This window comes from Bidens hawaiensis, unplaced genomic scaffold, assembly GCF_021521415.1.
Source record: "Bidens hawaiensis isolate Kalapana, Puna unplaced genomic scaffold, B.hawaiensis_p1.1 tig00012786_1, whole genome shotgun sequence".
Lineage (NCBI taxonomy): Eukaryota > Viridiplantae > Streptophyta > Magnoliopsida > Asterales > Asteraceae > Bidens > Bidens hawaiensis.
The window spans coordinates 64,963-90,365 of NW_027492062.1; the positions used below are offsets into that span (position 1 = coordinate 64,963).

The following is a 25,403-nucleotide window of genomic DNA, read 5'->3' on the forward strand; positions in this document are numbered from 1 at the left end:
CTTTCTTGAATGATAAAATAAAAAATATGTTGTTGGTGGAAATTGAATTCAATACCTTGATTTTAAAATGTTTGTGGCTTACCAACTTAATTATAATGAATTGATGTTAGCCTTCTCATTTTCTTAATTGGTATAGATTCACAACCTTCCATTTTGATTTCTTATAAAATACAAATACAAATTATTTTTACTAATCTATGTGTTTTATGAAATTATTTATATCTTATGAATCTAAAAGATATGTTATTATGTATATTATTAAATTTAACTTTTTTGTTTTATGTTTTTAATCACCCGTGTATCACACGGGCTATAATATCCTAGTTGATATATATGAAAAATAACTGTAGATTAAGCACACATAGTGAGTTATGTTGACTGTTAGTTAGTGACAATTAGTTTTGTTAGATTTATGTTATAGTTAGGCTCCTATAATTGGAGGCCATGCTTTCTAATTTATGTTCGTTATAATTGATCATAATAAAGCTTCTTACACTTAGTTTTACTACACACACATACCTGAGTAATTTTACAAAGCAAGTCACACAATTTTTACGGCGCCATCTTCGTTGTACAAATCTTAACACACAAAATGGATAGCTTGAACCAATGTATAATCATCTTGATCTGTTTCTTTGTCTACCTGTACCAGATGGATATCCCTTCCACACAAAAAACAAGACTGACATAACTGCCCCAAATCCCAATCCGTAGAATACAGATTGCCACTCAATTATATTAATATCAGATTCTTGGGAATTCAGTGCGTATTTTGGTACAGGTACAATTGAAGGAGTGCAACCTTCGCTCACAGGAAAGCCACACAATTCCTTGTTTCCTAAATAGGAATCATTATCAAAAGTTTGAAATTGGCTACCTGTCGGGATTCTTCCTTTCAACTGGTTGTATGACAAGTTAAAGGTAGAAAGAAATGGAAGCCGTGCAAGTTCTTGTGGGATCTCTCCGGTTAATTTGTTTGAAGACATGTCTAATGACTCCAGCTGACTCAAGCCTCCCAGTGATGACGGGATGGAGCCTGTGAATGCATTATGAGATACATTTAGAACATATAGTGCTTTGAGTCGCCCAATTGTGCGTGGCATTTCCCCTGAAAATTGATTATTTGAGATATCAATGGATATGAAAATTGTCAAGATTTTTAACAACTCCAACTCGAGTCCTTTGGCAGTGACTGTAACTGTATCTTGATAGCAGTAATTACTAAGCTGCAATACAGCAAAGCTGAGGTGCTTCTTTGCTGATGGATCTCCAGTTTCATCATTCATCATAACACCCCATTGGCTGCACCAGTTTTCAGGGATTTCACTGCTAAAACTATTGTGAGATATATCTAGAATCTGAAGCCTTGACCGTTTGTTGTGTTGGTGTCGACCACAATCCAATGATCCATGTAACCTGTTGGATCGCAAGACAAGAACACGCAAGTTGGTATTTTTACTCAAAGAACATGGATAAGTGTCGTTTAACTTGTTTTTTCCCAGGTTCAACACTTCTAGCATCGTGCAATTGACTAAAGATTCTGGAATCGTCCCTTCTAGATGATTTTCATGCATATCTAGAGTGTTTAACCCGCAGCTACTAGGAAATGTCCCATCGATTCGACCACTAAGACTATTGTTTGCCAAGTTTAGTACACCAAGATTGCCACCTGTTTCAATCAAGCAATTCGGTATGCTTCCGGTCAACTTATTGTTTGACAAATCAAGAACCTTTAGGTATACAGCATTGCATATGCTTTGTGGTATCTTCCCAGTGAGTGCATTGTTAGAAACCGAAAAGAAATATGCAACACTAAGGTTTTTCCCAATGCTTTCTGGGAGTGATGAATTGAAATGGTTGTTTGAATAGTCAATGAATGTGGCGAATCGGGGCAGAATTGGAATCATTCCACTGAGATAATTAGAATTCAAGTCGAGTACAAAAATATCATGAAAACTATAAGGCTCTTCAAGGCCAGTTAACCGGTTACGAGAAAGATTCATGTATGTAAGACCTCCATTCCCAACCTCCCATATCCATGTTGGTATTTTTCCTTCAAGTTTGTTGCTGGAAAGATCAAGATTTGTCAATTGTGATTGGTTTCCTAGATAAGGAAAGTTTAAAAGATTGCAAGAAGCCAAATTTAAGGTAGATAATTGCGGAAGATGATTTTCTTGAGTGATGTTATTGCTTGTTATGATCAACAAGTTATTAAAAGAAAGATCAAGAGTTGTAAGGTTTCTTAGACGATCTTGAAAATCTATGGTTCTTATGGTCCCGTTCAGCATATTCGATGATAATAACAAGATACTAAGCTTTTGAAGCTCAAAGATTGATCTTGGGAGTTCTCCTTCCAATTTGTTATTAATCAAATCAAGCGTAACCAACGAAGACAATGATGGATTAGCGAAATTAGGAAGTAGCCCATCAAAATTATTATTGGAAAGCAGCATTTTTTGCAGCTTTGGCAAAGAGAACAAGGATGAAGGTGTACTTCCATTAAAACCATTAAAACTTAAATCAACCAAAACAAGATTTTCGAGATCTTGAAAGTGAGCAGAAGGAATCATACCCGATAAACTGTTACGCGACAAATAAACATGGGTAAGATTCTTGCACATTTGAAATGATGGAATTTGCCCAGAAAAGCTGTTTGATGACAAATCTATGTACCTCAATTGGGTGAGGTTTTGAATAGATTTCGGTATCCGCCCGCTGAAATTACCATTAGAAAGATCAATACTTGATAAATTCTTCAGATTTCCTATGGATTCCGGTATCCCACCAGAAAAATCTGTGTTGCTGAGCATTAAACTTTTAAGTGATCCATTTATAGGAAAATCAGGTAAAGAACCGGTAAGATTCTTGTTTTGAGTTAAATCAATAATCTCTAACTTCTGCAACTGAAGGACCTTATTGGGTAATGTTCCATTCAAGTTACAAGCAACAAGATTCATAACTCTCAGATTCTTGAAGTTTTCAAAGAAATCTGGAACCGGAGTACTCAGATCGTTCAGAGCCAGATTAACTACAGAAAGCGACTGCAATTTCTCGAGGGAGACATCTAAAGGTCCTATAAGCTGACAGTTTGACAAGCTCAAAACTTCAAGATTAAGCAAAGATGAGGATAAACACTTACACCAATCTGATTTTTGTGTTGATAGGTTCACATTATCCAGATAAAGACGTCTCAACCGTGTAAGGTTCTGAACAAAATTGGCAAGATTCGGTTTCTTGAGTTTCAGTGAACGATCACCATTCGAGAAAAGCGAAGAGAGGTCAAGAACTTCCAGCCTTGTCAGCTGTGATGTTTCTGCAGGAATTTGGCCCGAAAAACCTGAATTAGACAGGTTCAGGTACAATAAACCGGTGAGATTACCAAGTCTTGAAGGAATCTTGCTATAGTGGAAATAATTTGCAGCAAGATTCAAGCTTTCAAGATTCTTTAACTCGAAGAGAAAGCTAGAGTCATCTATTCCGCCTGATATTGTTTCGTTGCTCAAGTCAAGACCGATTACCTGACAGCTGGTGCTGCAAGTTACACCTCCCCAAGTGCAACAATCTGTGGTATTTGGATTCCAAGACACAAGTTTTGTTGAAAGTGAAGAATCAAAGTGTAGTTGGTTCTTTAACTGGATCAATGTTGACTGTTGGTTGATTTGGCATTGGCCCGAAACCAACATCATATCTAGCCCATAAAAGATCAGGTAAAAGGGTATCAAGAAGAAACTCTGAAAGCGGAGTCTGGTTCCCATTATAAGCCCGAATTTAGACACACGAATGAAGACTATTTAATTATCGAAATCAAACCTAATTAGAAACTATAAAATGCAATAAGAAAGCAATATATCTTCCTGTCTAGTTACTTGTGCAAATGTTGATTATATATATATGTTTATGTGTGTGTGTGTATGTAACGTATAATGCATATATGCATTGTAGGCTTTTTGTCTATAAGGTGTAACTAATAATTCAACCTTGGGATCTTGGCCGAGTTGACTCACTAGTTGAACGTGCATAATACTACAAACAGTTGACTTGGGCGTTTACTTTGAAGTGGCCCAGCTGGGTGCCTTAATTGTTAATCTAGCTTTAATGTACAACTTAAATGAACCATTTATTAATTCATCACAAAACCTACTAAACAATAAACCTCATGATTTCCAGATTAAGCAAGGATGAAGATAAACACTGGCACGAGTTTGATTTTTGTGATGCTATATTCACTCTATCAAGATAAAGAAAGACTTGCTAACTTTATGAAATTTTGAACAAGTGTGGCTAGATTCGAGTTTTCAAGTCTTAGTGAAGGACATTCAAATAAGTTTAACGAAGATAGATCAAGAATTTCCAGCTCAATCAGTGAATTAAGACACAGGAATAATAATTATTATTATTATTATTATAAAATGCAAAAAGAAGGCTTTCTTTCTAGTTACTTACTTGAGCAAATGCTGATTATATAATATCTTTAATTTGTCACATATCTATATATTGTATTTTCTTTTTCTATAATTTGCAAATAATAATTAAACCTTGGCGCCTTGGCTGAGTAGACTCACTAGTAGACTTTGACGTTTACTTTGAAGTGGCCCATGCAGTTGGGTGCCTTAATTGTACATTGTTAGAGTGGTTGGATTTTGGATTTTCATATGTTAACTTCCATATATGGAGTCATGTTTTTTTTGTGTAGTTAGCATCACATTTATATATGCAACCTTATTTTGTCTTTAAAAGATATATAGAACATCGTATCTCTATCCAACTTTCGTCGGTTCCAAATTCAAGTACATAGACCAAGAATTAAGAAAACAAAGACAAAAATCTTTGAAAATCAAAGATACTTGTCTTTAGATTTTAGAGCCATTGAGGCAATCTTCTCACAAATAGTAGCATTTTGTTGGATTATCTAAGATGCTACCTAGTAGCATTTTGCTGCAATTGAAGTTATCTGCAGCGAGATTGAGGCTTTCAAGATTCTTCAGATTAAAAAGAACACTCGAATCATCAATTCCAACAGAAATTGTGGCGTTTCTTAATCAGTATCCTTATTTTGTATGGCTTGCATTGCATGCTTTGTCTGCCAATTCTGCATTGACTACTCTGGAATTGACATATTCTAAGGTTTCGTAAAATGACAAACTGCACAAACTAAGCAGTTGGTTCAGTGGGACAGACCAGTGTACCTTAATAAATACACGGGATGAGGCGTTATTCTGTCATTGACGCTACGTGGGACATCGAAAACAAGTTAGGGCTTTAAGCCCACATTTATTAAGGTCTTCAAGTCCAAAATAAACTTTATATATAGATATATTATAATGGGTAAAGTAAACTCAAAGTAATGTATTAGTGTGGTGGTATGCTTGGTTGTTACTATAGTATAGGTTATGAGTTCAGAACTTGCAATAAACAAAAAAAAAAAAAAAAAAAAAATTCTTAACAATTGTGATGAAAAGGTAACAAAATCTTATTTCGATTTAGGCCTCCACATTCGTGAGCCGGCCCTACCTAGTATTCTATACTTTTAGTGTAAGTCTTATGTAAGTGTAGGTGGTTAAATGTCGTACTTACAAACCTAGGGGCTTTTTGTGTTAGTTTTTCTTCTAGTTTGTGTCTAATAAGGATCTGATCTGTATTAGTGGTTTTAAATAGGGGTTACTTATAATCAAGTTTATGATCACAATCAATACAAACAAGTTTAGACTCATACCAATTATTTTCTTTTATATACACGGTTTGAGTCTGTGGAAAACGTCTCTTTCACATAGACAATGACTATTGACCCAAACTTGGGGGAACCTTTCTTTGGGATTGAACATCGTATTCACATTGTCTTTAATATACAGTGACATAGACAATGACTATTGTCTTTAATATACAGCTTATTCCAGATAAAAGTGTTTTATACATATCTCTTTAGTTGATGCAACATTTGTCTTTCTAAAAACTAATGAACAAATTCTAACTTGTTTTGAGAAAAACATATTTATCCATGATTAAAAGATTATGGAAACATTATAAACGTAAAGTAGAATTATTGAATAATCAAATAATTGACTTTGGAGTTTACTTTGAAGTCTTTGGCTTTTTATCATGCAACGAAACTAACTGTTTCTCTAACTGTTCAATCTACGGTTATTATGTAAACTACTAATTAGTAAAGGACTAAAGTCTAAAGACTAAAGTAACTAATTAAGCAAACAAAACATTTGAAATAAATGGTGGTTGCATTCATCAGAATGGTTTGGATTGCTTGATCAAAATTAAGCAAATAAAACATTTGAGATAAATTTTTGCAAAACCACCCCCACTCCCCGCGCTTGCTTGTGCGTCCGGGGGGGGGGGGGGGGGGGGTTAAGGGGGCCCGTGTGGTCGCGCATGTTGCACATGGGCTTTGCCGAAACGAAGCTAGAGGAAGCATCTTAAAGATGAGGCAAAACATCATACAATCAAAGAGATTTTACAACAAGGAAAATTGGAATTTAATAATCCAAACTATCAATAATTGGTCAATATTAATCCCAACTAACAATGTGACTAGTTTTAATCATAACTTTCAGTTTTGTTACCAATAACAATCTCAATCTAACAGACCATTAACTCTGTTAACTTTTGATGACGTGGCGTGTGACGTGACATTGACTTGGATTTTTTTTCTAAATTTATTTGGATACAAATATTAGTAATAATTACATGAATGATCCTTATGATTTACATAAATTAGAGATTGGATACATTGTTTTCGTTTATTACTTTAGACACAATACGACACTTTAAAAGTTACATAATATTTTTAACCAAATTCACCCCTGCCCCCACCAACCTCTCCCCTTCCCCCGGAAACCATCACCACTACCACAGGAAACTACCGCCGCACCGTCGTCGCCGCCATGACCTACTGTCATTAAACTTACCATGGTAACCTTCTATCACTGTTCGAGTTTCCAGATAAACCTCTCTCTCCGACCTTTCTGTCTCCCATCGACAATACCATCGGAAAGCCTATGGCCATAAACACCGCCGTACCTTTGCGGTGAACTTCTGGTGGCGACTGTGGTGTGACTTGTAAATGAATTTGCAGATCTAAAACTCATTTCTCAAAGAATAGACCTGAAACGACTTAAGGAGGCTGTGGTAGGGGCAGGAGAAAGTTTGAGTCGGTTGCAGGTTTAAGGGTTATCACCGGAAAAAAAACCGACCTCCCAATCCATTGAATATTTACCTTTAGTTTTGAACACTTCGTATAAATTTGATTGAGAAATTTTTACATTTTAGCATTTATTAGTTTAGAGTCACTTATGCATGAGTTTAGAGAAATGGTCTTTTGTCATGGCTATATTGAGTTTTTATAACGGTAAAATGAGCAGTTTAAATATTGCGTCGCAAAAGAGGGGTTTTGTTTTTTAAAACGAGTTCATGACCGGTGTAATAACTGTCAAGATATTCACTATTAAAAAGGGTCCCAATTGGTGTTTACTATATATACAACAAGCCTCTAACTGGTGTTTACTAGATATTTACGGCGTGTTTCTAACGAACGTCTTTTAAATTATTGCATACGGCTTTTTAACCAGTGTTTATGAAATATATACAAGCCATTAACCAGTGTATTACTATGATTTAAAACTGTTACTTGTTGAAACCATAATCGCACTTTATTAGCTGTGGGGTAAACGCGAAAAATGTTAAAATAAAAATTATATTCGCTAGTTAATTTTTGCACAAGCTATACAGCCACCAATATATATACCATAAATTGTATAAAAGCTTTTTAATGTAAGAGTTACAAAATCCATAATTGAAATATGGAATGGGCCATTTAAGAGTTCTATCACCTAAAATAGATAATAAGATAAAAATTTGGATTCTCACAGGCCAAGTTATCAATATGGATTATTAGCAACCAATGAGCCATAGTTTAGATTCTTAATATTCAATTTTTTTTACTAGTTATAGGCTTATAACATGATTTCAATATAGTTAGTGTAGTTGATCCAACATGATTTCTGTTTTGGAATTCAGAATGGGTTATAGAACCTGCAATTATATTGTGCCCAAGGGTGTTCAAAAAATCTGATAGCATTGGTTTAACATATATTATGAGAATTGATAACACACAAGCCACTAATTGTGAAGCTTATATATATATATATATAGGAGTTAGGTTCAAATAAGAAGTATTAATTTCTTAAGAAGGATAGGAAGAAGGGCAATTTGGTCCACAGCATACATTTTCAAAAACCCCTTTCTTATATCTCAAACCAATCAACTGCCACCACCATAGCCACAACAAGTTTCGACACCCACTGTCGCCGGAAAAACGAAAATTTCAATAACTGCCACCACCCGACCTCCGCGGTCCAGTGTCGCCTCGTCATTCCGACCATCTGCAACCACCACACATCAACCATTGTTGCCGCTACCTGCAACCATCGACAGCTGTAACTACCGGCACCGCCACCGTCCACCGCCCGCGTCGGCTCTCCTCCGTCATCATCTACTGCCATCATTCCACTGCTCACCGCCATGACAACCACCGTCACCGAGCTCCTACATCTCAAAAAACCCAAACACACTCTTCCTGTTTTTCGGTGAAATCACTACCACTAATGTGCAGATCTGTATAGACCTCCACGACGACCATTTTTTCCGGTGGCCGCCCTTTGCTCCCCTGTAACCATTGCTGCCCACAATTATATGTCGAATCTGATTTAATATTTAAGGTTCCATACAGTAAAAGACAAACTTTGTAAAACACAAGGGAAAAAAAAGTGAGACATAAAACACAATGAAAAATATAAAGTAAAAAAATAAATTTGTAAAACACAATGGAAAAATATAATGATCTGGGCTACACTTGGATAAAACACAATTTTATAAAACACAATGGTCATACATATAACACAATGTATAAAAAAACCCACTAACTTTTTTTTTAATTTTTATATAACAATGTGGTATTCAAATTAAAGATTAAAAAATGCTCATTATTAAGGTGCTTTTTTTATTAAAAAAAGATGTCGTATAAAAAAGTTATGAGTGTTTTAAAACGATAGGGGGAATTGACATGTGCCTTACATGTGAGGAGAGAAAGTCAACATTTATGTGTTCTTTCTTTTTTGCCCTTCCCCTTGTTTTATACCTAATTTTTCCCCAAATCAATCTCAACCCTTCAAATTCATAATTAATAATCTAGATTACTTCTTAGCCTTCCTACAAATTTCATACTTCTTATTTTAACTTGACCCATATATATGGATCATAGAGTATGGATACATTAATATGTTTCACTTATCTATATATATATTATATTATTAAGGAGGAGTGATGGACGAAAGAGTAAATTCACAATTAGAGGACAAGGATAGAAATGTAATTTCATAATTGGGCATAAAAAGTAATTTGCCGTTACCTCATTTTGTTTTTAAGCGTATCGTACAAGTTTATGAAGCGTCATGCTTTGTGTATTTACTCTTGTATCCTTTGGAATGCAAAAGGTTAACAATTTAACACAATTGCACTTACCAATGGAGAAGCCAGTATATTTATTATGGTGCGGTTATCTGACGACTCTCCGACACCCTCTTTTAAATACATCACTTTAAGGTAGCCTTTAATTAGTTCTTTGGCACCCTTTAATTGCAATGAATGTATGTAATCAATTCTAGAGTCCTTTCGTAGCCCCTTTGTGATATTTGTCAATTTCGGGTTATTTTATATTTGTATTCTTAATGTAAACCCGACCTGTTTTGTATCCCGAACCTTTCGATATTATCAAAATGATGAATTTTATGTTATATATTTGTTTTATAGTTGTCGGATCTAAAAAAAACACCTTTTTCAGTTCTTAAAATGTCCCGAAAACGCTCAAAACGAACTCTAGGGACTAAAACTACCAAAATGAAGACTTGAAAGACCCATTTGTAGTTTGTGCTTTCTTGGGTCTATAACCAACCCATTTTCATGAAACACCCTTTATGAAAGACCCATTCAACTTACCCTATATATACACACCCATCTTCTTCATTTGTGCTTGCTCATTTCTTCATTTCTCTCTTAAATTCTTGAATTCTAAGGTTGTTCTTCATAAGCTAATCTTTCATTTTAACTAACGTCTCAATACTTAAAGCTTGATGTTACAACATATATATAATATACACTCCTTGTTTACCTTCGGTCTTTCATTTCTCCGGTCTCGGCCGGTTGAAATGTCGGGCTAGTAAGGCAAGGTTACATGGAGGACTTTGTAGTCCTTGTTTATATATTTAACAAATCTAACCATATAACTTGTTATACTTGCTTAATTTCTGTATATTTTAGTTTATTGTTCATATTTGTCAAGTTCCATGGTATTGGGTATGTGGTGATTAGCTTCGGTTTCATCCTGAGTTGAGAACCGAACCAAAAACCGAACTTTCGTTTAAAAGCTTTATTGTTAACTTTTTGAATGTAAAACTTGAGTATTATTATTTATAAGTTATTTTACAAGTTCCATGGTAATTGGTTATGTGGTAACTATCCTCGGTCTTATTCTGAGTCAAGGACTGAACCAAAAACCGAACTAAACCGAGTTCACTCGCTTAAGACACACAAGTGTGTTTTTAGCCACCAAAACTCATATTTTTCTTCAAGATTATATTTTAAATCAATTTTAGTTAATTTCTAAACATACTTGGCATGTCGGTAACCAACTTGATCTTATAACAAATTCGGACCGATAAAGTCGTATACTCGCTTAACGAACGTTAAGGTTCTTCACAATAGAACTACATACTTGGTTAAGTCTATTTTGATTTTATTGAGTTATCTCATAACATTTATTATTTTGGGAAGTTAACTTTGAGCTTGGTCAATTATCAAGTCTCGAACCGACAAACCCGAACACTCATTTAAACCTCGTTTTGGTATTCTTATAACCAAGGGTTTTGGAATATTGCATTTTAACACACATTATTACTTAGCATAGGTTGAGTAAAAAAAAATAATGAATAGAATACCGTGACCCGGTTTCGAGTAAACTTGTTTTACAAAACTCGTTTCTTTAATTTCTCAAATATTTACATTTTAAACCCTTAACTTTATTTATTTACTTTATTTGCCATGTATTTTATTTTAAACCCTTCCAAGACTACCTATTAACACAAGACCCGTTTAATATAGGTCTTGCTCGTTAAACCGATATCTTCGATTATTCATGACACTATATTTCAAGTTACTTGATAATGTGAGTACTTTTTCATTCCCCGTTTTCCATCTTTCGTTTTGGGGGTGGCATTGCATACTTATTCAAATTCAAATGATTTATACTTGAGTCTTAAACCACAACACTTATTGTATATGTTTACTTAAATAAATGGTCGATTTGGTGTTATATGCTTTACATGATTATGTGCAAATTCTTGAATGCTAAGGCGGGTAGCCTCTTGAATGCTAAGGCGGGTAGCCTCATCAAAGTATGATCATACGTTAATTCCGAGTATATATGGTATCCCCATATAGAAAGGTGTCGTCAATGTATTCTTATTGACGGTTTTATTATCTAAATTGTTGCTATTATTTATTGTTTTCATATACTAGTTGTGGATTTCATACTATATACTTATTGTCCAAAATTACGAAAATTGCTCACCAACCTTTGTGTTGACAAACTCTATTTTATGCAATGTTACAGGTTTGATGTTAACTTGATTGGATTACTTGAAGAAACTTATCATCTTGGCTTTAGGATATTAGAAAATGAAAGAACAAGTTATTTTTTTTAAATATCTATTTGGCATTTTGTATGAACAATTGTTGTGTTATTTATGATGATATGGATTTGAATGAGTTATTTAAATATTGTCACTTTATAGTGTCGTTGTGCAATGAGCAATCATGTCACGCCTCGACGTTTCCGCCTTCATTGGTCGAGGTGTGACACCCTTGTCCCCTATAGCCTCCCCTATTTAAGTAGTTCTTTTTAGCATGAAATTCCCGTATTTGGGTTTTTTGGAGGAAATCGTGGTGAAGGGAGGAAGGAGCTATGGTTTGATTAGGATTTTGTGGAGACATGTATTAAGTTTAATGGGCCATTGTTGTTTGTAATTTTTTTACTTTTGGCTGTAGATTATTGTTTTATCTTTTACCTTTTGTAACTAAATGAAGTGGTCATATATACTCTGTTTTTCTATGGATTTGATTAATGTTTTGTTGAGGATGATTGGTGTTGGTAGTGTCATTGAAGGTGCCAAAGAGACTTAAACGATGTTTACTTTTGAAGCAAAGTGTAACATCTCGGATTTTTCGTTTACGTTTAAACCGACTGGGAATAATTTAGATTTTCATTATTAAACAAAAATAATATATTTAAGTTTCTAATGTTCAATTTATATCCCTCATACTTTATATAATGTCTAAATCCTTATTTAAAACATAAAAAGTTCAATAATGGATCAAATATCAAACTACAGGGACTAAAAATGTAAAAAATGAAACTTTCCCCATTGTGGCCCGGGGCGCTGTGCGACGGGACCACACTAGGTGGCTGCACGGCGCGACGGGGTACCTGCACAGATCGTTTAAGCCTTAGTTCGTTTTCTAACTCGTTTAAGGTATAAAATCGTTTATTTTGTAACATCCTAAAATTTATAATGTTGAATAAAGAAAGTTATGTTAGTGATTTCGCGTTTTAATTATTAATATCGAGTAGGAGCGGGTCATGGACTTGGATTAATTGAGATAGGATAAATGAGAATGGGATTTCAGGGATATAAATACCCCCAAAATCCCAAAATATCTCATTTCTCACCAAACTCCACACACACTCCACACACCACTCAAAACACACATACTAACCGATCAAGATTCGAAGCCGAAACCCGAGATTTTGTTGATAGATCTGAGTTGTTAAGGTAAGAACAATCCAACAAAGCTATTATTACTGTAAATGGTTAGGATTGGATGGGTTAACCGGACCCGAAACCCAAACTGCCCAAATCGGACCCCTAAAACGTCGATTTTAGGCCGATTTGATGGTTGGGATTTGTAGGCGCCGATCATACGATTCCGTGGGTACCAAAATCGAGTTATTTGGCTAAGAAACGAAGGAGTTATGGGCAAACAGATCTGCAGCGCGATAACTTCGCCTGCAAGATTAAGTTCGCCTGATGAACTTCGCCTTCAAGCGTAACTTCGCCTAAGGATAACTTCGCCTGAAGCCAAGTTCGCCTAAGGATAACTTCGCCTGAAGCCAAGTTCGCCTAAGGTTTAACTTCGCCTGAAGCCAAGTTCGCCTAAGGTTTAACTTCGCCTGAAGCCAAGTTCGCCTAAGGATAACTTCGCCTGAAGCCAAGTTCGCCTAAGGTTTAACTTCGCCTGAAGCCAAGTTCGCCCGAGGTTTAACTTCGCCTGAAGTGAAGTTCGTTTAGAAAATAAATTAAAAACCTAATGGAAAATGTGTTAAGGCAGTTATCAAAAATAAAATTTTTCCAAGCTGACCTGGCAGCTTAACCCCAGCCAGGGGCTCTGCCCCTTAGACCCCGCTAGGGGCTGCCGCCCCTAGAACCCCGCTGCCAGGGGCGCTGCCCCCGGACCCCCGTTCGTTGTGGGTCATATATAGATAGAAATACAAAACGAGAAGTAGTAGTTAATTGATATGTGTAAATATTATACAGTTAGCCGAGCCCAGTTAAAGAAAGGAATTACGATCAACGGCGAGCGTAACAGGATCCAGGTGAGTTTCTAGCCCCATTCCTTGTTATGTTTTCGGGGCTGTGTGCATACTTGATGTGTTGTTAATACATTTATCCTAAGTGATAAGTGTATGCCATATGTGATATATGTGATATGTATGAATGATTGCTTGATGGTACGTGAACGATCTTCGGATATTGCACGTACTGTCAGGTTGTAACGTTATAAATATGGTAAGTATGATATGTATGAATGATTGCTTGATGGTACGTGAACGATCTTCGGATATTGCACGTACTGTCAGGTTGTAACGTTATAAATATGGTAAGTATGATATGTATGAATGATTGCTTGATGGTACGTGAACGATCTTCGGATATTGCACGTACTGTCAGGTTGTAACGTTATAAATATGGCAAGTATGATATGTATGTTTATGTGTATGAACGTAATAAAGTTAATAAAAGAAGGAAATGACGGTTGTATGGTTGTATGGTTACGAAAAGGGTACCGAGCCCTAATAATACTCGAGGTATGATGTATGGTTGTATGGTAACGAAGAGGGAATCGAACCCTACTAATATTCGAAAACAAGGGACCAGACCCTAATAATATCTGTGATGTTAGGGACCAGACCCTAATAATATATGTGATGTTAGGGACCAGACCCTAATAATATCTGTGATGTTAGGGACCAGACCCTAATAATATCTGTGATGTTAGGGACCAGACCCTCATAATATCTGTGATCTTAGGGACCAGACCCTTATAATATCTGTGATGTTAGGGACCAGACCCTTATAATATCTGTGATGTTAGGGACCAGACCCTTATAATATCTGTGAGGTTATAGGGCGAAAGGCTCTTTAAAACGTATGATTATGAATGTAAAGAAAGTATGTAAGTAAGAAAGAAAGTATGTAAGTAAGAATGAAGGTATGAGTACTTATGTGTGTATGAAAGAAAGTTATGAGGTTAAGTACGGATGTATGTAAGAAGGTATTGTATGATATTGTATGATTAACTAGAACTCACTCAGCGTAGCTGACTTTTAGTATGCACGCAGGTGAGTAGGATGAGACAGCTGGCTTGAGTGGAGGACACATGGCAGAAGACTAAAGCCTGGCATCTGAAGATCTGATATGTTTTATAAGTTATGTTTTGATTTTGAAAGACAAGAGGAATGTTTTAAGACATGATTATGAATCGATATGTAATGTTTTATAAAAGTTTTATATTCCGCGTAAAGTTTTTAATTAACTCTGATATTTAGAACTGTGTTTATGAGTAAATCCAACACGAAAGTAGGGTTACCGGTGACGGGGCCTTACAAGTTGGTATCAGAGCAAAGTTCGAGAGATTTAAGCATCCTACATGCTTAGACTCGAACAGAGAATGGGATTTAAGTAAGAAAAGAAAGAAGATGCCAGTTCAAGAATGCCATGTGTCGCTCAAGCAAGATCAGTAAAGGTGAAAGGTATGATTAAATGATATACGTTAATGAGAAAGAAAAGATATGAGAATGGTACGGATAGGAATAATTGATTGTTTGAATTGACTAACTACTTAAGTAGAACCAGCACAAATAGACTCATAAAAGGAAGTGTATAGGACACGGAAAGTAACGTGATCAGCTAATCACAACTGGCCACTGTTATTACCTGTTAGCCTTACTATCCTTGTACTAGATAGTTCCTTGAGTGATGATGTTTGTGTTTTCCCCTTTAGAATACTAATGGCTGGAGCTGGAGAATTTGTTGAAACTGGGGGTCGCACTGGGCGTCGTGGCAGGCCTCGTCTTGTCCGGCAACCCTCGGTGGAAGAAGCTTCCCACACCGAAGATGAAGGAAGCGCAGCTGGAGGAGACCAGAACAACAACGAGGAAGTTCAACTTAGCCCTGCAGTTCAAGCAGCCATCGTTCAGGCTGTAGTTGCTGCTGTGAAGAACCTGAATCCCGAAGGATCTGCTGGAAGCCGTGAGCGAACTGCTGAAGGGGCGGGTGGTGATGGTAGAAAGGATGGGGAAGGTGAAAGAGGGGCCTCGAGTGGGGATAAGTCTGTGAAAGTCGATGATAGGAGAGGAGGACAAGGTGGGTGCAGCTATAAGTCCTTCAAAGGTTGTGACCCGCCTAAGCTGACTGGTTTAGGAGACGCAATCGCTACTCTCCAGTGGATAACCGCTATGGACAAGGTTATCCGCATTAGCGACTGCCGTCCCGACCAAGCTGTGGGTTATGCTACTCAGTCATTCGTAGATGAGGCTATGTATTGGTGGGAGAGTGTGGAGCAGAGGAAGACCCGTGAAGAGGTCAAAGAGATGAAGTGGGAAGATTTGAAAGAGTTGGTAATGAAGAAGTTCTGTGCAGATGCCGAGGTTGAAAGAACGGAGATGAAGTTCCAGAATTTAAAAGCCGGTATGATGACGCATCGTGAGTATACCACGGAGTTCAACCGACTATCTAGGTTGGTGCCTGACATGGTTGACACTGAGGTCAAGAGAATCAAATGTTATGTGAGGGGGTTGCCACAAAAGGTCCGCATGTTAGTCAGGGCGATTCAACCTGCTACTTTTGATTCGGCTGTTGGACTCGCGGAAATGGTCTATGCTGACGTGGCCGCGGATGATAGGGTGGAAAGGGACGAAGAGAAAGAGAAGAAAGGGGTCACTCCTGCTAAACGACCCGGTACTCAGTTATGGAACTCCAAGGATAAGAAACAGAAAGTGTGGGAGAAGAGATCGTGTAAGACCTGTGGAAAGAGGCATGGTGGTGAGTGCAAGTGGGGTAAAAGTTCTAATGTTTGTCTCAAATGTGGAAAGGCTCATGGTGGAGAATGCAGGATGGGGTCGAATGCCTGTTATAAGTGCGGGAAGGTAGGGCATTATGCCAATGAGTGCAGTGCGAAGCCAGCATGTTACAAATGTGGCAAGACAGGCCATATGTCAAGGGAGTGCACTGAAGGTGTAGCTGGAGGTAGTGGAAAGAAGGATGCCGATCAAGCTAGGCCCAGAACTAGAGCCTACATGCTGACCCAGGAACAAGCCAGGCAGATTCCGGATGTCGTCACAGGTACGTTTCTAGTGAACGATGTTTCCGCTTCTGTATTATTTGATTCTGGTGCGAATAGAAGTTTTGTAGCTACGACGTTTAGTAAACTAGCTAAAATGAAAGGCTGCCGAGTGTCGGAAACTTTTGTAGTAGAAACCGCAAGCGACACTTCGGTGAAAATAACAAAAATGGTTAAGAATTGTAAGATAGAGTTAGAGGGACATGAGTTCCCTGTTACTTTGTATGTTATGGCCTTAGGAGGGTTCGATGTAGTCTTGGGTATGGATTGGTTGTCTGAGTTTGAGGCTCAGATAGTATGTAAAAGTAAGATGATAAGGTTAAAGTCATTGGATGGTAGTGCGGTGACGGTTTATGGTGATAAGGAGAGTTATGGGCTTAATGTCATTTCGATGATAAAAGCCGAGGGTTTGTTAAGGCGAGGGTGCGGTGCCTACCTGGCGTATGTTGTCAACGCTACGGCCGAGACGAAAGAAATGAAGAATGTTCCTATTGTGCGCGACTACCCAGAAGTATTCCCTGAGGATCTTCCGGGGTTGCCACCTGAGCGAGAGATAGAATTTCAGATAGATCTAGTACCAGGAGCCCAGCCCGTCGCGAAAGCGCCTTACCGTCTAGCACCGTCCGAGATGAAGGAATTGATGTCCCAACTGCAAGAACTCCTCGACAAGGGTTTTATCAGACCGAGTGTTTCTCCGTGGGGCGCACCGGTTTTGTTTGTGAAAAAGAAGGATGGAAGTATGAGAATGTGCATAGACTATCGTGAGTTGAATAAGCTTACGGTAAAGAATAGATATCCTTTGCCAAGGATTGATGATCTGTTTGACCAACTGCAAGGTGCAAGTTGGTTCTCACGAATAGATCTCAGATCAGGCTACCATCAGCTGAAGGTGAAAGAGGTAGACATCCCTAAGACAGCGTTCAGAACGCGGTATGGACACTACGAGTTCCTCGTAATGTCATTCGGTCTAACAAATGCTCCTGCAGCATTTATGGACATGATGAATAGGGTGTGTCGGCCGATGTTGGATAAGTCGGTTATCGTCTTCATTGACGATATATTGATTTATTCAAAGAACGAATCTGAACATACTGAGCATCTGAGAGAGGTACTGGAGACTCTGAAGAAAGAGAAGTTGTATGCCAAGTTTTCGAAGTGCGCGTTCTGGTTAAGAGAAGTGCAATTTTTAGGTCACGTGATTAATCCGGAGGGGATAACCGTGGACCCGGCTAAGATTGAAGCGATAACGAATTGGAAGACTCCGCAGAATCCGACTGATATACGAAGCTTCCTAGGGTTAGCAGGCTACTACAGGAGATTCATCGAAGGTTTCTCCAAGATAGCCGCACCGCTGACCGGTATGACCCGAAAGTCGATAGTATTCAGTTGGGGAAAATTTCAAGAAGAAGCCTTTGAAGAATTAAAGAGAAGACTCACGCAAGCTCCAATCCTTGCTCTACCCGATGGTGACGAGGATTTCGTTGTGTGTGCTGATGCCTCGCATCAAGGGTTAGGTTGCGTGTTGATGCAACGAGGGAAGGTGATAGCTTACGCGTCTAGACAGTTGAAGGTCCATGAGAGTACTTATCCGATGCATGATTTGGAGTTAGCAGCCGTAGTGCATGCTCTTAAGATATGGAGGCATTATCTGTACGGTACTAAGTGTACTATCTATACAGATCATAAGAGTTTAAAGTACTTCTTCGAGCAGAAAGAATTGAACATGAGGCAGAGAAGATGGTTAGAATTGATAAAGGATTACGACTGTGAGATTAAGTATTACCCCGGTAAAGCTAACGTGGTCGCTGATGCGCTAAGTCGTAAGAATGAGGAAGTCCTTGCAACCGTGAAGTCATACAAGTTGATCATGAACTCAAGTCTTTTTGAAGAAATCATCAAAGTGCAGTCAGAAGTGTTAGTAGACGAAGAGTTAGTAAAGAAAGAAAGGATTTATGGCCAGCAAGATGAGTTGATGGAAAACACTCATGGAGTTAAGACTAGGTTCGACCGTATGTGGATCCCACGCCATGGTGATCTTAGAAGTCGAATCTTAGATGAAGCTCATAAGTCAAGGTACTCAATCCATCCAGGAGCTACAAAGATGTACCAAGACTTGAAAAGAGATTACTGGTGGCCAGGAATGAAGAACGATGTAGTGGATTATGTTAGTAAGTGCTTAACTTGCTTACAAGTCAAAGCCGAGCACCAAAAGCCTTATGGGAAGATGCAACCGCTAGTGATACCTGAGTGGAAATGGGAACACATCACCATGGATTTCATAACTAAGCTACCTCGTACAGCTAAGCAACATGATACCATCTGGGTGATTGTGGACCGTCTGACCAAGAGTGCTCACTTTCTGCCCATACGAGAGGCCATCTCGTCAGAAATGTTAGCAAGCTTGTTCATCAAGGAAGTGGTAACCAAGCATGGAGTACCGTTATCGATCGTGTCTGATAGGGACACACGGTTTACTTCGAGGTTCTGGAAGAAATTTCATGAAGCTATGGGGACGAGGTTGAACATCAGTACGGCGTATCATCCTCAAACCGATGGACAGTCTGAAAGGACGATCCAAACCCTTGAGGATATGCTACGTGCTTGTGTTTTAGATTTTGGTGGAAGTTGGGATGATCATCTGCATCTGGCAGAGTTCTCCTATAACAACAGTTACCATTCGAGCATTGGTATGCCACCGTTTGAGATGCTTTACGGTCGACGATGTAGAACCCCGGTGTGTTGGGGTGAGATTGGTCAGAAGGAAATGGGAAGCCTAGAAGTGGTTCAAGAAACGTCTTCAAAGTTCGATCAGATCAAAGCAAGAATGAAAGCCGCTCAAGACAGACAAAAGTCTTATGCAGATAAGCGACGACGACCAATTGAGTTTAACGTTGGCGACTATGTGATGCTTAAGGTCTCGCCTTGGAAAGGAATTATCCGTTTTAGAAAGAGAGGGAAGCTAAGTCCGAGGTACATTGGACCATTTAAAATTTTGTATCGTGTGGGGGAAGTAGCTTATAAGCTGGATTTACCCGATGAGTTAGAAGGAATTCATTCAACCTTCCATGTTTCTCATCTGAGGAAGTGTCTAGCTGATGACACGTCTCACGTGCCATTAATGGACATTGAGGTTGATGAACAATTGAACTACATCGAGCAACCGATAAAGATCGTTGATCGCAAGGAGAAGCAGCTTCGTCGCAAGATTATACCCTTGGTGAAAGTGATATGGAAACACCGCAAGGGATCAAATGCTACTTGGGAAGCCGAGGATGAGATGCGCAAGTTTTACCCTAGTTTGTTTATGTAATAGTTAGGTTTCGGGGACGAAACCTCCTTAAGGGGGGAAGACTTGTAACATCCTAAAATTTATAATGTTGAATAAAGAAAGTTATGTTAGTGATTTCGCGTTTTAATTATTAATATCGAGTAGGAGCGGGTCATGGACTTGGATTAATTGAGATAGGATAAATGAGAATGGGATTTCAGGGATATAAATACCCCCAAAATCCCAAAATATCTCATTTCTCACCAAACTCCACACACACTCCACACACCACTCAAAACACACATACTAACCGATCAAGATTCGAAGCCGAAACCCGAGATTTTGTTGATAGATCTGAGTTGGTAAGGTAAGAACAATCCAACAAAGCTATTATTACTGTAAATGGTTAGGATTGGATGGGTTAACCGGACCCGAAACCCAAACTGCCCAAATCGGACCCCTAAAACGTCGATTTTAGGCCGATTTGATGGTTGGGATTTGTAGGCGCCGATCATACGATTCCGTGGGTACCAAAATCGAGTTATTTGGCTAAGAAACGAAGGAGTTATGGGCAAACAGATCTGCAGCGCGATAACTTCGCCTGCAAGATTAAGTTCGCCTGATGAACTTCGCCTTCAAGCGTAACTTCGCCTAAGGATAACTTCGCCTGAAGCCAAGTTCGCCTAAGGATAACTTCGCCTGAAGCCAAGTTCGCCTAAGGTTTAACTTCGCCTGAAGCCAAGTTCGCCTAAGGTTTAACTTCGCCTGAAGCCAAGTTCGCCTAAGGATAACTTCGCCTGAAGCCAAGTTCGCCTAAGGTTTAACTTCGCCTGAAGCCAAGTTCGCCTAAGGTTTAACTTCGCCTGAAGCCAAGTTCGCCCGAGGTTTAACTTCGCCTGAAGTGAAGTTCGTTTAGAAAATAAATTAAAAACCTAATGGAAAATGTGTTAAGGCAGTTATCAAAAATAAAATTTTTCCAAGCTGACCTGGCAGCTTAACCCCAGCCAGGGGCTCTGCCCCTTAGACCCCGCTAGGGGCTGCCGCCCCTAGAACCCCGCTGCCAGGGGCGCTGCCCCCGGACCCCCGTTCGTTGTGGGTCATATATAGATAGAAATACAAAACGAGAAGTAGTAGTTAATTGATATGTGTAAATATTATACAGTTAGCCGAGCCCAGTTAAAGAAAGGAATTACGATCAACGGCGAGCGTAACAGGATCCAGGTGAGTTTCTAGCCCCATTCCTTGTTATGTTTTCGGGGCTGTGTGCATACTTGATGTGTTGTTAATACATTTATCCTAAGTGATAAGTGTATGCCATATGTGATATATGTGATATGTATGAATGATTGCTTGATGGTACGTGAACGATCTTCGGATATTGCACGTACTGTCAGGTTGTAACGTTATAAATATGGTAAGTATGATATGTATGAATGATTGCTTGATGGTACGTGAACGATCTTCGGATATTGCACGTACTGTCAGGTTGTAACGTTATAAATATGGTAAGTATGATATGTATGAATGATTGCTTGATGGTACGTGAACGATCTTCGGATATTGCACGTACTGTCAGGTTGTAACGTTATAAATATGGCAAGTATGATATGTATGTTTATGTGTATGAACGTAATAAAGTTAATAAAAGAAGGAAATGACGGTTGTATGGTTGTATGGTTACGAAAAGGGTACCGAGCCCTAATAATACTCGAGGTATGATGTATGGTTGTATGGTAACGAAGAGGGAATCGAACCCTACTAATATTCGAAAACAAGGGACCAGACCCTAATAATATCTGTGATGTTAGGGACCAGACCCTAATAATATATGTGATGTTAGGGACCAGACCCTAATAATATCTGTGATGTTAGGGACCAGACCCTAATAATATCTGTGATGTTAGGGACCAGACCCTCATAATATCTGTGATCTTAGGGACCAGACCCTTATAATATCTGTGATGTTAGGGACCAGACCCTTATAATATCTGTGATGTTAGGGACCAGACCCTTATAATATCTGTGAGGTTATAGGGCGAAAGGCTCTTTAAAACGTATGATTATGAATGTAAAGAAAGTATGTAAGTAAGAAAGAAAGTATGTAAGTAAGAATGAAGGTATGAGTACTTATGTGTGTATGAAAGAAAGTTATGAGGTTAAGTACGGATGTATGTAAGAAGGTATTGTATGATATTGTATGATTAACTAGAACTCACTCAGCGTAGCTGACTTTTAGTATGCACGCAGGTGAGTAGGATGAGACAGCTGGCTTGAGTGGAGGACACATGGCAGAAGACTAAAGCCTGGCATCTGAAGATCTGATATGTTTTATAAGTTATGTTTTGATTTTGAAAGACAAGAGGAATGTTTTAAGACATGATTATGAATCGATATGTAATGTTTTATAAAAGTTTTATATTCCGCGTAAAGTTTTTAATTAACTCTGATATTTAGAACTGTGTTTATGAGTAAATCCAACACGAAAGTAGGGTTACCGGTGACGGGGCCTTACATATTTTAAGCATATTTGAGTGAATTAAGGGCCAAGTAAACATCCTATAACTAAAATATGAATCCCAAATCTTTTCTTACTGTCCAAGACCAGATCTTTAGGAATAATCGAAGATTCTTTTCTTAAATCGTATATTCTTGCTTAAACGGGCCAAAAAGCCCATATTTTGTTCGTTTTAGCTATTCTTATATAAACAAGTCATAACAATCTGCTGTAAACTTTAATCAAACCCTAAGGAACATCCTCCAGCCATCCCTTACCTCTGTTCATCCTCCAACCCTTCGGTTTTTGCATGTTCGTTAAAGATTCAAGACTTGTTCGTTAACTTTGCTTATATGTTGATCTTTGACTTGTTATATCTCTTGATCCTTTCACTTTCCGGGTAAGTTATAAACTGGAAAATCATTCATACATGTTCCCTAGTCAATAACAGTCAATCAATTTCGGTGATTGAAGGGTGTTGACTGGTCAATTCGCTTAAAACCCGTTAAAAGGTAAAAACAGTCAACAAGTTTGACTTTACGTTTTCTCATGCTTCTGGTCGGATTCAATGTTCGGTCCAGAAGACTTTTCTTCTTGTAATTAAATTTTATGGGTTCTGACCAAAACCCCACTCCCAACTCGAAGTTCGGATTCTGGTCAGACTTGACTCGTTTAAACATTAAAATCAACATAACTAGAGTTCTACTTATCCGTTTGGATTGATTCCAGCGGCATTAAGTTTGTTTTTATTTATTGTTTCATATAAAAAGTTTCAGATTCTGATCATTAATCTCGTTGGACGCGTATTGGACGACTCGCTTAAATCATTAGTTCGTTTGTCGAATTTATTAATCACTTGCCTTCCATCTAAGGTGAGTTTGATCATTCCCCTTTTTATACTGTAACATCCGTATTTTGAGAATTAATAAATAACGTAAAGTTTTATTATTATCGGTGTGTCGTTAGTTTGGTTGTGTGCACGTTTGTATTTGGATAAGATTGGAATGGAGGTGGATGGTGGGGCCCATGGCTCCCTATATAAGACCATCCCTCATCCTTTCACCATTTCTTTACATAACACACACTTTCTCTCTAGCAATTCGGATTCGGATCCAAGCAAAAGGAAGGAAGAATCTTAGGTGTAAACACCATAAAACAACACCAAGCTCCGCGGATCATTCCAGATACGAACTCGAGACCAACAAAAGGTGAGTTTTGGTTTTAAAGGTTAAGTTTTAGGTCGGATTCGACATGAAAACCGATAGAAGGAGAGATCGGGGTGTAAGATGGAAGAAAAACATGAACTTGATAAGTTATAACCCCACGAGAGTGGGATATGGTAAAAATGCGATGTTCGGGCCTTATAAAACGCAAGTATACAAAGTTGATACAACCCAAAACCCTTGGAAAGGGTTAAATCGGGTCCCAAGGGAGAGTTATGGAGTGAGATGGCCATAAAATGGTAAAAATGAAGAAAAAGAAGAATTTCGCATCGCATAAGCCATGCGAAGCGAAAAAGGTTATTTTGCATCGCATGACCATGCGAAGCGAAAAAGGTTATTTCGCATCGCACGGTTCCATGCGAAGCGAAACAGTTCCATGCGAAATGAAACGCTCCCATGCGAAGCGAAACAGTTCCATGCGAAGCGAAACGATCCCATGCGAAGCGAAGCGCTCCCATGCGAAGCGAAACGAAACCTCCCATGCGAAATTGTTTAAGCTGTGACCCGATTAATTTTCTGATGCGTTTTTGTTAAAGGACCTATTAATGAAAATAAAATTTTTCCGAGCTGACCTGGCAGCTCAACCCCATCCAGGGGCTCTGCCCTTTGGACCTTGCTAGGGGCTGCCGCCCCTAGACCCCGCTACCAGGGGCGCTGCCCCCGGACCCCCCATTAGTTGCGGGTTTCATTAACTTAGATGTAAGAAGTAGTAGTAATGGTTAATTAACGCGCGCAATGTATTGTATAGTTAGCCGTGCGCAGCTAAGGAAGGGCATTACCATTAACGGCGAGAGAAATCGTCTCCAGGTGAGTTTCTAGCCCCATTTATGTGTTATGTTTTGGGGCTGTGTGCATACTCAATGTGATTAGTTAATACACTTACCTTAAGTGGTAAGTGTATGCCGTACGAATATTTATAAATATACCTAATTAGTGTAGAAAGAGTTAAACGTATGTGTGAAGAGGTACATGAGAACAGATATAGCTCATGAAAGAAAGGTATGTACGATATGCGTAGTGTATGAATGGTATGTATGATATGTTGAGCTGAAGAATTAAGGGTTGCCTACCCTAATAATATAGGTGAAGAATAAATGGTTGCCTACCCTAATAATATAAGCGAAGAATAAAGGGTTGCCTACCATAATAATATAGGCGAAGAATTAAGGGTTGCCTACCCTAATAATATAGGCGAAGAATGAAGGGTTGCATACCCTAATAATGTATGCGAATGTTATAGAGCGAAAGGCTCTTTAAAAACGTAGGAAGGTTATGTATGTATAAAATAATGAAGGTAAGTAAAAGTAGGAATGTATGGAAGTAAGAATGTAAAGAATGAGAATGAAATGTATGTACCTGCTTAACTAGAACTCATTCAGCGTAGCTGACTTTTAGTATGCACGCAGGCAAATAGGTTGAGGCAGCTAGCTTGAGGAGGGACACATGGCATGAGCTAAAGAGACGGGTATCTATGAAGAAGTGCCATGACTGTTTTATGTTATGTCTATGAAAGGATAATTTGTATGTTAAGACAAGATTCGATGTTTTGTAATGTAATGCATGAAGTTTTTAATTATTCCACGAAAGTTTTAAATTAACTCTGATTTTAGAACTGTGTTTATGAGTAAATCCAACACCAAGGTAGGGTTTTCGGAAACGGGGCCTTACATATACACTA

At 38.3% G+C, this 25,403-nt stretch overlaps 1 protein-coding gene across 1 annotated transcript; it reads right to left on the reverse strand.

Moving 5' to 3' along the window:
* Positions 1–453: 453 nt before the first annotated feature.
* On the reverse strand, positions 454–3,850 carry LOC143542182 (receptor-like protein 7). The gene has a single exon (XM_077034830.1). The coding sequence runs from the start codon at positions 3,753–3,755 to the stop codon at positions 618–620; it is 3,138 nt and encodes a 1,045-aa protein (XP_076890945.1). The 5' UTR covers positions 3,756–3,850; the 3' UTR covers positions 454–617.
* Positions 3,851–25,403: the final 21,553 nt, after the last annotated feature.